General features: G+C 35.9%; 1 protein-coding gene across 3 annotated transcripts in view; it reads right to left on the reverse strand.

The window, feature by feature from the left end:
* cep350 (centrosomal protein 350) overlaps positions 1 to 15662 on the reverse strand; it is a 69523-nt gene extending 53861 nt beyond the window's left edge. For all 3 annotated transcript variants that reach the window (XM_022670827.2, XM_022670828.2, XM_022670826.2), the window contains exons 1-10: positions 15541 to 15662; positions 13526 to 13613; positions 7338 to 7413; positions 6385 to 6428; positions 5012 to 5126; positions 4529 to 4664; positions 2555 to 3057; positions 2273 to 2377; positions 1953 to 2069; positions 646 to 762 (exon numbers count right to left, since the gene is read on the reverse strand). In XM_022670827.2, coding sequence (XP_022526548.2) covers positions 646 to 762; positions 1953 to 2069; positions 2273 to 2377; positions 2555 to 3057; positions 4529 to 4664; positions 5012 to 5126; positions 6385 to 6428; positions 7338 to 7398 — 1198 coding nt within the window. In that variant the 5' untranslated portion in view covers positions 7399 to 7413; positions 13526 to 13613; positions 15541 to 15662. The remainder of the gene's footprint in view (positions 1 to 645; positions 763 to 1952; positions 2070 to 2272; positions 2378 to 2554; positions 3058 to 4528; positions 4665 to 5011; positions 5127 to 6384; positions 6429 to 7337; positions 7414 to 13525; positions 13614 to 15540) is intronic.
* Between the last annotated feature and the right edge of the window lie 771 nt (positions 15663 to 16433).

A 16433-nucleotide genomic window follows, 5' to 3' on the forward strand; every position in this document is an offset into this window, starting at 1 on the left:
GGTTTTAAAGAGGTTTTTTCTTAAAAGTCCTGGCAGTTTACTACCATCATAGACTGTGCATAGGTGGACAGAGCATCGTCTCTCAAAAGTGAAGCCACCACAGGTCGGGCGCCCCCTTCTGTTCGGTTGCAGAAAGCTGTGTAACCCCACCCATCCCCATAGGTTTCAATAACAAAACAGACCAATAACAGACCGTCAGCTCCGCTCCGCTCTGCTCTGCAGCCTGTGACCTTGAGGCAGCCCTCAGGGGCGGGGTTATTTAAATGAGTAGACTGTCTCTCCACAGTCTTTCTCCCTCTTCTGGTCTCTATTGCGCAGACTCGGGTTTCAGGATCGCCAACATGAAGGAAGATTTTAGCTTCATTTTTATTAAATGAATGTGAACGGCGACACAGCGTCCATCTTTTTTTACAGTCTCTGACTACCATTAAAGTTCCCTGGATTTTGTACCATTTCAGGTCACTTACTGGACCTGAAGAACTTCATATTCATTGTTTGAATTGTAAATATGTTATAAGTGTTAAAGATACTCAGAAGTGAGCCCTCAAATTAAGATTAATTAAACTCAAATAAACTTTGAGAATTCTGGAGCTGCTGTGCTAAAAGGGGGCAGGACTGAGGGAAGGGCTGCAGGTGTGAGCTCACCTGTCCGTCTCTCTCTCTCTGCAGATTGAGCGCGGGGCTCTCCGGGCAGCCGAGGTGATGGACCCAGAATCATCTTCACCAGCTTCTGTCCCTCCCGCCATGACGACGTGCTGATCACTGTGGAGACAAGAAATCTTTATCAGTCTCAACTAAAATTACACAAACTTTACAGATTTCATTCATAAATGTACTGCCAATATTAGAATTGTATTACCTACAAACAGACATGTATAAAGTACTAGAGACCCAGTCTTGAGTAAAAGTACTGTAAGTGCTTTAAAAAAAAAAAGGTAATGTATGGAGAATCTGAAGCGCTTATGTCTTAAGGTCTTAAGTCTTCAACACTTTTTTTTTTGTACCTAAGTATTGCAGCAAGTAGTTTATTATAAACTGTATTAGTGAAGTACTGAAAGTAAAATTACAGTACTGTGTTCTGTAGTTATTAAATAAAACAGAGTAAAGTTAGCAGTGCTAAAAGCAGAATAGGAGCAGCAAGATCTTCTTATAAGATGAGCTTGATCGCTTGATTTACTCAACAGTGCAGAACATCTATTGCTCTGGCTTTATTGATAATGTAGGATTGTAATGATTTCTAAAATTTTTAAAGCACATATGTAGTGAGGTAAAAGTGGAAGTAGGTGAAAGAAATAATACTCCAGTAGCTCCAGCATTTTAGTATTTTTAGTTCAATTTAGTTAGTATACATCTCTGACAACAAGACTCAAAAACACAATTTTGATTATTAATGAATAATACAGATGTAAAGATTGGTATCAGACAGAGAGCCATGTCCACCATACATATTACTAAAATTTGCACAAATAATGACCATAAGCCAATGATTTAATATGTCCTAATAATTCCACGTATCTCCTAAAAAAAACAATTTAAAAATACATTTTGGACAGATTTGGGATTTGAGGCAGACAACAGTGGATCGACAGTGAATTCAAAACACAACATAACAACATTAGTTCAGATTAAAATGTGTGAATTTCATGTTGGAATAACAAAAAAAAAAGTAATAAAATTTGAGTTCAAATAAAATGAATACGAAAACCCCAGGGGAACAGAGACAAAAAAAAAAGATATTTACTAAAATTAAACAAAAACACAGTATTATATATTATAAAATATTAGTCTTATTACTGTGTTCACACTCTTCAAAATTAAATGAAACAAAATGGTTTTAGATATTATTTTGGAGTTCACAACTCACTTTCTCACCATTGCTTTCTCACCAACACAGCCCTACCCGAGCCATATACGAAAAATCTTAATTTAAAAAAGCTGAGTATATCTGGTACCTGGTCTGGTCTGTGGGTCAGGAACAGATGCTGACCGGTGAATCTTCCTCACAGGTTTGACTGGTTTTCTCTCCACCACCTTCTTTTCTTTCTCCTTCGGCTTCTGCTTCACTCCGTCTGAGAAGAGAGAAAGAAAAAAACATCCATCCAAACATCTTCATTAAAACTGAAAGTTCAGCCATGTTTTCCCAAACACCTCACAACTAATACTGGTGAGGGTGTTCCCAAGCCATCCACCAAGCTAACAGTACATGATTAACTTACATACTGATGAGCCAGGTTTTTAGCGTGTGTGTGTGTGTGTGTGTGTGTTTGTGTACCTGTAAGGTGGTGTGTGTAGATCTCTCTGCTGTAGTTGTGGAACTCCTCCTCCCCCCACACCCGTCCGTCCGCAGTGCGAATTGTGGTCTCACTTGTGTTAAACCCTGAAAGGAGGCGGACGTTAAATTGAGATTCTTACCACACACATACGTCCTCACCATTTTTTTCAACATGGTTGTCCTTGCAAAAATGTCCTCCACAAAAACTTCCACATAAAGTTTACCCCCCCAAAAACAGCCTCTACAAACCTCCCCTCAGGCACATTAAACACCTGCTCTTACCTTTATAGATGGGCGCAGGTGGAGCAGGTGCCACTTTGCGTACTTTAGCAGTAGGCACAGTGGTGCCCAGCGACGCCCCGATGCCCACCGGCTGCTCCAGACGGCCGAGTATTCTCTCTCTCTCTGCCGATTCCTCCAGCTGCTCCCTCTGTTTGCGGATTCGCTCCTTCAGCTTCTCCAGCTTCCCGTCCGTCTGCCGCTGACGCAGTTTCTCCAGCCGTACCGACGCCGACCCCGGGCTGGACGACACCGAGCCCGCCGGCGCTCCCGTCTGCCCATCTGCCTGCAGCCCTGCGGCTCTGACCTCTGCACCTGCTGACCCGGGAACAGGAGGGTCGTTGAGGAAGCGGATGGTGGTGTTGTCGAGCGCTGAGGAGCGGGTGCTGTCCAGATCGGCCGTCTGCTCCGGCCGCGAGTCTCGCTCGTACACCAGCTCGCTCAGGGACGCCGAGGGGGCAGACACACAGTGGGCAACCGGAGGAGAAGGAGGAGGATACACTTCCCTAAAAAAACACACACACACATTCTTAATACATAATATATAGCATAATACATACAGTCCCAAACAAAAGTTAAAATTAAATTAAGTTAAAAAGTTATTCCCATATTAATGGGATTATGTACTAAATGACTTAACTAAATATACCAATATACAAAAAATATATAGAATATTATTAAAATGTTACTTTATTTCAGTAATTCAGTAAAAAATGTGAAACTCCAAACCATCACTGATCATCAGTAAATTTTACATTTCATTTGTAACTCAGGGGACCAGAGTCTGGAGGAAGAGTGGAGAGACACACAGTCCAAACTGCTCGAGGTCTAGTGTGAAGTTTCCACCAATCAGTGATGGTTTGGAGAGACATGTCATCTGCTGGTGTTGATCCACTGTGTTTTATTATCAATTCTAAAATTAGTGCAGGGTTTTCCTGGAAAACTGCAAAAAGTATCAATTGGTCTTATATAATAATCAAATTTTCTGAGACACTGATTTTGGATTGGCTGTTAGCCATAATCATCAACAATAAAAGAAATAAACTCTTAAAATAGATCACTGTGTGTGTAAAACATCTATATAATATATATTTTTGAGATGCACTAGTACAGAGGTTGGACAATAAAACTGAAACACCTGTTTTTAGACCACATTAATTTATTGTCTCGTTGGACAGTTCTGGTGAAACACAGTTGAGTTGAGGTGCTCATTGAATTCTGTTGTGATTTGATCTGAATACAATCCGGTTAGCACCCGAACATCACTTTCAGACAGCTTCCTCTTACAGCGTCCACAGTTAATCCTGTTGGATGTGGTTGGTCCTTCTTGGTGGTATGCTGAATTACCCTGGATACCGTGGCTCTTGATGCATCACAAAGACTTGATGTCTTGGTCACAACAAGACGTGCACCAACAATTTGTCCTCTTTTGAACTCTGGTATGTCCCCATAATGTTGTGTGCATTGCAATATTTTGAGCAGAACTGTTGAAGCTCTTATCCTGCTAATTGAACCTTCACACTCTGCTCTTACTGGTGCAATGTGCAATTAATGAAGATTGGCCACCAGGCTGCTCCAATTTAGCCATGAATCCTCCCACACCAAAAAGACAGGTGTGTCATTGTCCAACCCCTGTATATATTATCGTACTGAAGTACCAATATACCGGAATATCAATTTTCTTGATTTACTAAATACATTTTGGACAAGATATAAAGTACTACTATGTATTTAGGATATTAACTTTTTAATATTCTGAATAAATTCTGTAGTTTATCAACATTTAAGAGAGTGTTAAAGCTTTATTGTTCTATTAAATCATCACGTGCTAACAAGATCCCACAGACACTGACATAAACTGTAGCTGAAATACTGATTAATGCTCATATGATGAATGAAGGCACTGCTCTTTACCCACACTGCTGTAGTGCAGTACTGTGTGTGTGTGTGTGTGTGTGTGTGTGTGTGTAACAGTACCTGTGTGTGGAGTGTGTGTGCGGTCTCTCTGCGCTGTTGTCCTGTGTACTGGTTCTCAGGGGGCTGCGGGAGCTCTTTTCTGGGTTTCGGCTCCGCTGGGATTTGGACGCTGCGGAATCGTCTGTTCCACGCCTCTCTGTAAGGAACAAAACACAGAACACAGCTATCAGGAACAGGTTTAGAACTAGATCAGACAGAGATCAGTTCAAGGGGTTTGTGATAACAACTTGGGATCTTTTAGATTGTCTATATGTTCTGAATGAACTGGTGTGCAGACATCAGCCCTGGGATTAAGAAGTGTGTGTTTAATTACATTACATTACATTACATTACATTTGGCAGACGCTTTTGTCCAAAGCGACTTAAAATAGTCAAGTACAAAAGTAATAGAAGTTAAAGGTAAAACATCTTTAGATAGGGTCTAAAGGAGGTCAAAATAATCAATTACTAAAATAATCGATAGCTGCAGATAGCTGTAGTTACCTTTGCGGCTGGCTTTGCGACTGCCACGAACAGATGTTTTCTCTGTGGTCATCAGTGTGTCCAGCACCACCCCTGAGCCGGACACTGCCTCCAGATGATTCTCTATGTGCCGCAACTGAAACAGAAACACACACACACCCCCATCACGTACAATTAATATTCCTCATAGTTATTTGTATATAATGTGTATATATATATATACAGTGGTATATATGCTCGTACGTTTATGTACCTTAAAGTAAATATTAAGAAGCAAATCAAACTAACTAGACAAAAAAAAACAGCTGCTTTAGCTCCACCCACAATATTTGTACTAGATTAAGGTGATTAAGGAGCTTTCCCCCCTTCTAAAACATTAACTTTCATTTACTCTTCTTTATCCTTCCTTTCTTTGGTAGAACCATTTGTGAGTTTAAGGTCATTGTCTTGCTGCATGACCCATGGGCCAATATTTGTTTTCCGATATTTACTTCAGTGTTGTTTGATCAATAAAATACTAAAAATATTTAAAATTAATAAAAAAATATATATTTTTTTAATTTAAAACACATTTAAAACACAATCAAAGGCTTTCTAATAGTGCGCAGAATAATATCAGTTTCAGTTTCAAATAATATAACTCACCAAAACCTCAAACTATTCTTTATATTTGACAATATTTGATTAAATTTACAGGTCCTCACTTATCTTAATTTATTTAACTAAACTCCACGCTGCGGGAGGGAGGGAGGGAGGGGGAGAGAGAGCGTGGCGCGGTGTGGCGCATTTTGCCTGATTTCTCTTGATTAAATATCAATAAATATGTGAATTTAATACCTTTTAATACCATATATTTTACTTAACTTGATAGGACCTATTTATTTAAACTTTTTTTTAATCGCAATGCCGCATGCGCGTTCCTTATGACTGACGCTAAACTGTTTGATCCAGCTGTTATATTATATTATTTTATATTAATACCATTTTAACGTTTTTCGTTTCTATGTTTTGAAATTCGTTAGATTATATTTTTGTCAACATTTTGGGTTTATTTTCGTTTGTTATTTTTCTAATAATAATAGAAATGACAATTTATTTTATTTTGTACATTTTTTAAGGGGCGAGTAACAAAAGTATGTGCATGTTTCTGGAAAAACAAAAAAAGTGGGCGTCGCGTTGTTGTGTCATAAATGACGATGGAAGATCAGCACAACCCTAGCTCACAACCATAATACTACCACCACCAAGTTTCACAGATGAGATAATAATAATGGAGATTTTCTATTAAAAAGAAAGATATAGTCTAGAAATGTTTTACTTCTGCTGTCAGACACACTCCACACTCTCCAGATCAGCTGTGTGCACTGTTAGCTTTAGGCTGTTTAAACACTTACAGCAGATTTACTCTGGTTTAAACTCTTCCAAGCAGCTGAGATCTCTGTGGGGGAGAAACACACACACACACACACACACACACACACACACACAAAGTTACACTGAGAGCAATAAAACATGCACAGTTACACTGAGAGCAATGACAATATGTGTGCGATATCACTATATTTTAAGGGTATTTTTGCAAAAACTATATTCTTCACAATATAACAAATGACTGAAAAACACACACAAAAAAAATAAAATCACACAGAGCATCAGTATTAACAAGGTCTCACACACACGCAACAGCTACAGACAGTGTGATAACGAAACTGCCAACAGCCTTGTTCTGACTGGTCTGACTGGGAGATTATTTTATTTTTAATCATAATACATCAGCTGAACTGATCTGTTAACTTTTTGTCTTGTACAAAGACTAAAAAAGACAAGTACCTGCATTTAATATTAGAAGACAAGAAGAATTCTTTATATTACACTTGTTTAAGTTAGTGTTTTCAGCTTTGTGCTTCCTTCAGTACAGATTGTCAGTTTGTAAGAATGGCAGTTCAGGGGAACTGTGGAGGTCAGGACATAATCTCGAAGACAGAGAAAACTCTCCGACAAAACTGCTTATACTGCTCATATGCTGGTAAGACTGGAAAATCAACCCCATCTAACTCAAATTACTGCCATGAACCTGCATAAGTGTTTAGCTGAGTCAAGAGGGTGGTGCACTGTTTTATTGTGCAGTGTTGCTTATATTTGTAGAGAAGTCATAAGTAGTATTATTAGTAACTTGCACACAAATGCAGAGACATTAACATAAAGCTTTATATGCAACAAAAAACAAATATGTGATTAATTACAACAAAAAAGCAATAAAAAAACTGTCAGAAGACATTAAGAAAAGTAAAGAGAAAAAGTAAAGAGATTCTCATGGATTAAAGTCTGACTGGTTACTGGTACTGACCTCTCCGGCTGTCCGGCGCAGCTGTGGGCATTGTGCCCTCTCCTCTTTGCCCACTCCACATCGCTACGGCAACCAACTGCATTCACACAAACACACAAACACAGAAAATTAGGGAAATAAAAAAAAGGGGGGAAAGACATTTTGATAAAACACTGTAGTTTCTTGCTTATCATATTCTCAGATGATCAGCCAAAACATTAAGTCTGTTTCTGAAGTGCTGAAGCCATGATTAAGAACTGAAGGCAGACACTCAGATACTTAAGAAACACTGACAAAAAAAACCCCGTTGTGAATTCAGAAAATTGGCATGAAGACAGACTGGAAAGATGAAGACGACTTGTAAAAATGAATGCTTATTTTAGCTGCATAAACAAAAAGGAAATTGTTCAACAATTTGGGGTCTCAAACTTATGGTCTGTTCCAGCCCAAAAAAGATTTAATCTGGCCTGGCAAGTACATTTAGAACCCATGTTCTCAACGGTTCAGCCGCCTTTTAGAATTAATCCGTTCTCCTAAACCTCATAAACAGGGAGATCCTCACAGCTTAACCAATCGGTTTATCCATCTTCGCTGGGGGTGAGACAAAATTAGAGGCAGAACCAATCAGAATCTTCACAGGAGGGGTGGGATGGGACAACAGAGAGGCAGACACAGGAGTCAGTCCTTACAGAGTACTCAAGCTCAGAGGCAGAACCATTCAGAATCTTAGTTTCAGGGAAAGGAATTTTATAAAGGTAATGTGCACACAAAAAAAACTAAATTAAAAAATTACAACATAAACTGTTTGGCACAAGTGCATGAATTGGGTTTGTCACCCCTGCAGTAGGACACAAGAGAGACACGCAGTGTACAGCATGGGCTACGGAATGAAGTATTTGGTCAGTGTTGGGTAAGGGTCCAGACAGCATACATGTTCTCTCACTATCTGGGTGGATAGGACGGCCCTCCCTCTCCCCCATCACTCATGTCCCGATAGTCAGATGCAGCAAAACAGGCCTATAACCATAATACTACCACCACCAAGTTTTACAGATGGGATAATAGCCTTCTTTCTTATAGAAAAGTATAAACCATAAGGTTTAAGGATTGGCAAACAGTTTAAATGGAGGTTTCAGAACAAAAGGAATATATAGTATAAAGTTTTTTTTTTTTTTTTTTTAAATAAGATTTACTTGCCGTTGGACACACTCTACACTGTCCGGATCAGCTGTGTGCACTGTTAGCTTTAGCCTGTTAAACACTTGCAGCAGATTTACTCTGCCCATCTTCAAACTGTCCCTGTATATATGCAAAGATGCAGCATATAAAAGGGGAAACAAAGAAACGGCTGTGAAGAGCCTCTCGTCTATGTTATCTCTACAATGGTAGGAACGAAATGCAAAAGGAACCAACAGTTCTGAAAGCAGAAGCTTGAGGACCTTGGACCACCTTGTCAAAGAAGTGCTAGTAGCCAATCAGGTTAGAAAGTTGTTGCCGCTGAGTGGTCCAGCCCCCCTCTCATGCAGCTTTGCCATCAAGCTGCCGGCGTTTAAGGGAAGCAAAATTGGCCCTGTTCCCTTTGGGTGGGTAGATGGCACTCTCTGCCCACATCACTCCTCGGGTGATGTTGATCAGCACAGGGCATCTGTGAGCCGATGTATCAGAACCGGTCAAAAAAAAAAAGGCAGCGGCTGACTACACATGTATCTGAGGAAGCATGTGTTAGTCTTCACCCTCCTGGTGTGTTGGGGCATTACTAGTGATAGGGGGAGTCCTCATGAGTGGGTTGGGTAATTGGCCGTGTAAATTGTGGTGGAGCTTCCTCACATGTCTCAGAGTGGAGACCAGTGTTGGTATCAATGTTCAATAGGGGTGGTTCTAGACTGGAAATCAATACATTTCGGATGAAATTTGGTTTAACATTGAAAAGGAAAACTATACGTGACAGAAAGATGCAAGTGTGTGCTGTGAGGGATGAGAGGGCAATGCTAGCTCACATTTCACATGCTGAACATTCCAGCCCTGCCACAGGTTCCTCACAAACACTCTGACTACCACTCACTAACTCACACTCAGGACTAACACAGACATTTACTCACTTTATGAACACAAATGTACACTTTATTTAGCTCAGCTTCAATAATCAATAATACATATTCCACCTATTATCTGCAGCTCCACAAGTCTGAGGGAACTTTTACACCTGCAGTATTTGAGCAGAACCTTCAGATTTTAAGTTTGGTTTTAGCAGGTGTAAAAGGTACTGTGAACCACAGTCCAGACCAAAGGAGCACAATTTGCTCAATCTGGATTGTTCGCAGTTTGAAAACACTTTTTAGGATGGTTTGGACTTTCAGATCAATTACAGGTAGTTAAGGCAGTCTATCGTCAACCATTAGACGAAAAATAGGAAAAGCCTGTCACCATAAATACACTATACAGACATAACCTTGATAATAGTTTCTGACCTTAGTATAACCAATTATGTTCACTTATGAGAAAAAGGCCCGCTGTTCTGAACGATCCAGTATATGAACTTTGTTAAAAAACAAAACAAAAAATAAAACAGATTTAATTAGGATGTTTTAACTATTTACATTCCAATTCCAATATCTGACTATACTTAAACATGGTCAAAAGTTTATTGACCTTTATAAATAATTTGTAACTGCACTATTTGGTGATTCTCACGAAATCAGACTAATGAGGTGGCATTAAGGAGTGTGATGAACAGGTAAATGCTATCAATTTGGGAAACACTGGTTTATAAACATCTCATCAAAGGCTATATTGGAAGTGATTAAAAGTAGACATTGTGATATTTTAAATTATGTATTTTTTATAATTTAGTGTGAAATTCTCAGTACCGCAACGCGTCCATTGCTGAATCTCGGCTCTTCAATTACACAATTTTAATATTTAAAATAAATAAATAATAAAAAACTTAAATGTATCTCATAAAGTAAATTGTTACAGTCAATAAAAATGTATTACTTGGAATTCATTGGTAAAAGAAAAGAAAATATTTAGAAAAATAACTTTGGTCAGAACCAATGTTCTCAGCCTCCGCAACAATTTTCAAGCACCATTTAAGACCACAAGGAACAGAAAAAAAACAGCCATTTTGAGAGGGGGGACACCTTTTAGTATGACACCCAAGATGGCTACCAGGTAAGCACCTAATTTTATACCTCTCCAGATAAATGTTAAAAACTTGGTTGTCAGCGAGCATACACAACTTTTTGTTTCTCATTACCGAAACAGCTAGTTTTTAATGTTTAAAAAAATGAAAATGTTATTGTGTTTTGGGAATTTTTAAGGTTTTTAAAGTCTAAATACAAAAAGCTAGCAAAAGTTTAGCCAGGCATCATGGTGGCCCCACAGAGATCAAAGAAGGTTAAGGTCCCTCATACTCCGCAACAGCCTTCTCATACACCGCAACAATTTAAGGCCTGTTGCGGTAGAGAGATTCACTGTTGCGGTAAAGAGAAATTAATGTTTTAAGTGACATGAACTTATATATATATATATATATATTGTTTCATAAAAAAGCCTTTATTTACTTATAATAAACAATATATAAAACAATACATGATGCAATTTCAGATAAAAAACAGATTTATGTAGCAGGGCAGTGACACCCATATAACTTCCACATAAGATATAAAAATAATATATAAAAATAATAATAATATATATATATATATATATATATATATATATATATATATATATATATATATATATATATATATATATATATATAATATATAATATATAATTTTCATATATATAATATATACATTTCATGAAACAACTTTTATTGTTATAAACTGTTAATAAAGGTTGTTTCATGAAATTTATTTTTATAAACTTTTATTGTTATAAACTGTTTATATGTATATATATATATATATATATATATATATATATATATATATATATATATATATATACACATTTTATGAAACAACCTTTATTAACAGTTTATAACAATAAAAGTTGTTTCATGAAATGTATATATTATATATATGAAATTTATATATATACACACATATATACATTTCATTAAACAACTTTCTTTAATTTTATCTTTAATTTTAATTTAGTTGCACATTGATGTTTACATTTTTCATGAGATTAATGCTTAATACAAAGATGTTTAATGAGATGTTGAATTGCTTGTTTCATACTTAAATATTTAATTTCAATTTAGTTGTACATTGATGTTTATATCTGTCATGAAATTAATACTTAATAAAAAAAGTTGTTTTATGAGATGTTGAATTACTTATTTTGTATTTAAACATTCCATTTCAATTTAGTTATACAGTGATGTTTAAAGTTTTAAGGAATTTATGTCTAATGAGGTATGTTGAAATTTGTTTTATTAAAATACACAGTTCAAAATAGGATATTTTCACAGCTTGAGTCTTACTGAGAATAATTTTCAACAGCAAATACCACATTTTGTTCAATATTACTACTCCATACAAAACTCAAGAAGTACATCATTAGAATTTGTTATTTATTCACAGCATTCACACTCTGTGTTTGTTGTGTAAAGTGTTATTGTTAATTAAGTAGGAATCCTTGTAATGACTCTCTTTACCGAAACATTGACTCTCTTTACCGAAACACCATTCTCTTTACCGCAACACATATTTATTTACTAATTATTTTACTGTTATAAAACAAATTCTAGTTTATAATGGTATTTGGATAAATTGTATTTCTTCATAGGTCATCTGTACTAAATAAGAAATTATACATGTAATTTTTCAGTTAAATATCCTGAAAAGACAGGACATGAATCATGAAATCTGTTGCGGTAATGAGACAAATCATAAAATAAAAAAAAATGGGAAACTTATAAATATAATATTTTCTGGGTTATATACACATATGAGCACAACTGTTAATAATATCTATTTAAAAAGTAACAAATGTGTAACTTTTAAACCATATCTGTTCTGTGTTATCATGTTGCGGTACTGAGAATGTGTGTGCTCTGACTGACTAAAATGGTGCAAAATATACAGAAAAAAATTATAAAATTAAAAAAAAAAAGTATTTCTAAAAAGTTCAGACCCTAGTCTTGCATAACAAAAAGAAATTTTATATTTAAATGCCTTTTGAAATTTTTCAAGTGTGAACCCTTTTAAATCTGTTTTTCGTGAGAATCACCCTATTATGCTATTATAATATGTTATAAATAAAACTCTAGCTTTGAAGTAATATCACTTATCACAATTACTTCTGTAAAAATATAAAGTTAAAACAATTGGTTACTGTGAAAGGACTTAATGTTTATTATTATTCAACAGTAATGGAAGGTGCAGATCAATAAAAAGTGATATTATACTTATATCATTTATATTTATCGGAATTTGATGATGAATGGAACAAAAGAAATGCTACAGAATTGTCGGACTTCACTTTCCCTACTGTAAAGCTGCTGTTTTGGAGATACAACCTTTTTCATGATAGTGATATGTATAGAAACAAAATGGTAAGAAAAGTCTGTCCTAAATAAAATGTTTTAGTTATATCTGAAAAAAATAAATCATTAACACACACACCAATGAAGCATAACATTATGACCACTTTCTTGTTTAATACACCCATTATACATTTGTTTTTTTATTATCTCTAGTTCTTAATCAGTGGGCACAAGACGCCAACAACAGGACACTGTTTGCGTACTAGTCTACAGCAGTACAGCCCTATTCATTCTTTTTGAAGGAGGCGTGTCTACACTACAATGACAGTTAATCGAGTTGTCATGAGAACAGTGAGTTTAGCGTCCTTAGACAGGACTGTTTGTTTATCTGACAAAGAAAAAAATTAACCCTTTAAACCCTTTAAGGTTCACAATTCACTTTCTTATCTTTAAATGATTTTACATACTAGTTTAACAGCAGCTTCCGAATCAGCTATAGTAGATACTGGAGGAAACTGCATTAAACAATATTATTGTCATTTCAAGAACATTTTATTACATTAAGAATATTTAGTCATTGTAATTGTATTTGTATTCTTTAAATATTCTAAATGAATAACATAACATTAAGAAAAACATATTGGGGGCAGGAAAAATGACTGAGGTCATGGTAATGTGTTACACACATTTTTAACATAATTATTGACCCAGTATTATTATTTTTTTTTTTATTTATCATGTAAACTACAAGTTCTCATCTACTCACCGTACAGCACCTCCCAGAGAACCGTGACCCGGCTCCGCCCTCTGGCCTGCTGCACACATCAGGGTCCGGAGACGAAGAAAAAACAACCCTGGACCAAGAACCAACAGTTCATCACATTAGATCAGATTAGCCGTTTCACTCTACTGATTCTGAAGATTAACATCTTGAGGACACTTACATGAGTTAAATTCTACTATAATTAGGGATGCATAGCCACCACTTTATTCCAACCAAGTACAAGCATTTGCATATTTGTACTTTCCAATACAGTTGTTAGTGTAAAAGGTTTTATTGTTATTATATAAATTATATTAACAATTTAAACTTTTCCAAAAAAGCATATTTTTCAGAATAATCATGTGATGTCAGGACTACATCAACCAATCCTTAATCCTGGATATATATATGGAAATATTTGGAGTGCATTATTAGTTTCTTGACATCCTGGATCATTGACTTCTGTTACAAATCTGATACAATTACTGTATTTTTTCATATCTCAGTTAGGGGTGTGCAATATCATATCGTATGCAATAATACATTTTATTTTTATTTTTTTTTTTAGCAATAGTGCATTCTTGAAATAATTTTTAAAATTCAGTGTTATGTCATATCGCCAATAGTATCCTCATTGCGAAAATACCATGAATATCATGATATTATTTTAGGGCCATATCGCCCACCTCTAATTACGAGTAACCCCAGGAGTACTTGTAAAAGTAAATGAGCATGGTACTGAGCAAATATCCAACACCAGTATTAGTTTTTATGCATCTCTTGTAAGAAAATAGGGGAATAATAGTATATTAAAGTAGATCTAGGAGTTTATTTAACAACAAGGCCCGCCCACTAGATAACAGTGTTGTACTGTGGCATTAGATTCTACTTATCTGATTGGATAAAAAGTAAAGTTTGATGTATAATATATGTGGTATAAACTGTTTTGTTACAATTACGCATGGGCGATATGCCCTTAAAATAATATCAATGGCTGATAAATAAAAAGACAAATACAATTCTGACACATTAAATATTTTCCACACTATGCATACAATGAAAAGGCTGTGTATTCTTAGCTAGTAGTAAATATACTAAAACTGACATTAATGTTTTTAAACATGGATGTGAACATTTTTTAAGTTATTAAAAAATAGTATAGTTTGTAATTACAAATTATAATTCGTTAATCGTTACGGTCCTACAGCAAACTGGCTACTAACTAAAAACAAAAATGTAAGATTTAAAGTGACAAGTATTTAAAGTGGCAACTTTTTTCTGGTAAGTCAATCAATCAGTTACAATCTTTATAACCTCTTTTTATTATTAAACGTTATTATTCCTCTATACTGAGCCCACAACTCCTCAAACTGAAAGAAATTTAAGAAGAAATGTAGAAAATCCGGTTATTGCTAGTTTTACTTTCACGTCAAGTTGCCTAGTAGTCAGCAATCTTCCGTTCCACCTTAAATGCTGCAGCAGTAACCTTAGTAATTCCTGAGACGCCTGACTGTCACTGCTGCACTAACGCTACTTAAGGTGGAACGGAGAATTACGAACAAGGAACCAGTGTCAGCTGCATATCATGAACCAAGTTGACAACCAAGCTTTTAACATAGCCAGGATTCACCAGAACAGTCCGAATTATTTAAATAAAGCCTAAATAATAACTAACTTGTTTAAAAACTCTTATTCACACGAAACAGAAACCAGGTTAGCCTTTAACTGCATTTCCACACATTTACCAACAAAACAACCCAAACACAGAAACACCGCAGCAGAAAACACCCCAAAGATAATCTCTACAGCTCTGTTATTAACTCATACAGATAATAAAACTGGAATTTGACAACAGAAAACTAAAAATACACTAAAATAAACATATCCACTAAAGTTCCCCGCTAACCGCTAACGGCTAACCGAGTTAGCACCGGCTCTCAGAACACTCCCACACCCGGGGATTAAACAGTCCGGTCCGCTGCTGAACACTCGGGTTCGGATGTTTTGGTTCTGCTCACCTGGACGCGGCGGGTAAGCCCGTATCACTGTGTGTCAGAAAGTGTGTAGAGCTGAGTATAGAAGGGTTAGCCTCTCTCTCTCTGTAATGGAGCCGTTAGCCGCTCCGCCATTACACAACAAACATACGGAGATCTCGCGAGACTTCCGAGCAACAGGTTCGTACAGATGGGAGCCACCTCCCCCCTAGCGGTCAGGTTCGGTACCTACAGTAAAATTTAGGTCATTATCATCACCAGAACTCTATCACCGTTTTAATGCTACACCTTTTTGTTTTAAATGAATAAAGATGAATATTTATACTGTTATTTGTATATTTTATGGGGTAAAAGTCCAAAGAAATTGTCAATGTTTTCCTTTATTTAATATATTTTCTGCATTGTAGATTAATATTAAACACATTTCATAAGAAATATTAACACATAACCATGCACATATAGAATTTAAGGTCGGATATATATATATATATATATATATATATATATATATATATATATATATATATATATATATATACATAACGTTAAAAAAATAATAACACTTGAATTCTTGGATAAAAAAGGAGCTGACGAAAAATACTAAATCTACAGCTGCTGCACTTAAGGTGGAACAGAAGAAAAAGAAGCCAACATAGCTGTTTTTTCTCCAGCTTGCAGCCTTGTGCCACCTTAACTGCATTTTTAATGCAAAAAGAAAAAACAACAACAAGTTCATATTCATAAAGTTTTTAAAGAGTTCAGAAATCAATATTTGATGTTTTTTTTTAAATAAAAATAACCCTGTTTTTTAATCACAGTTTTCATGCATCTTGGCATGTTCTCCTCCACCAGTTTTACACACTGCTTTTGGATAACTTTATGCTGCTTTACTCCTGGTGCAAAAATTCAAGCAGTTC

Source organism: Astyanax mexicanus, chromosome 12 (genome assembly GCF_023375975.1).
Source record: "Astyanax mexicanus isolate ESR-SI-001 chromosome 12, AstMex3_surface, whole genome shotgun sequence".
NCBI lineage: Eukaryota > Metazoa > Chordata > Actinopteri > Characiformes > Acestrorhamphidae > Astyanax > Astyanax mexicanus.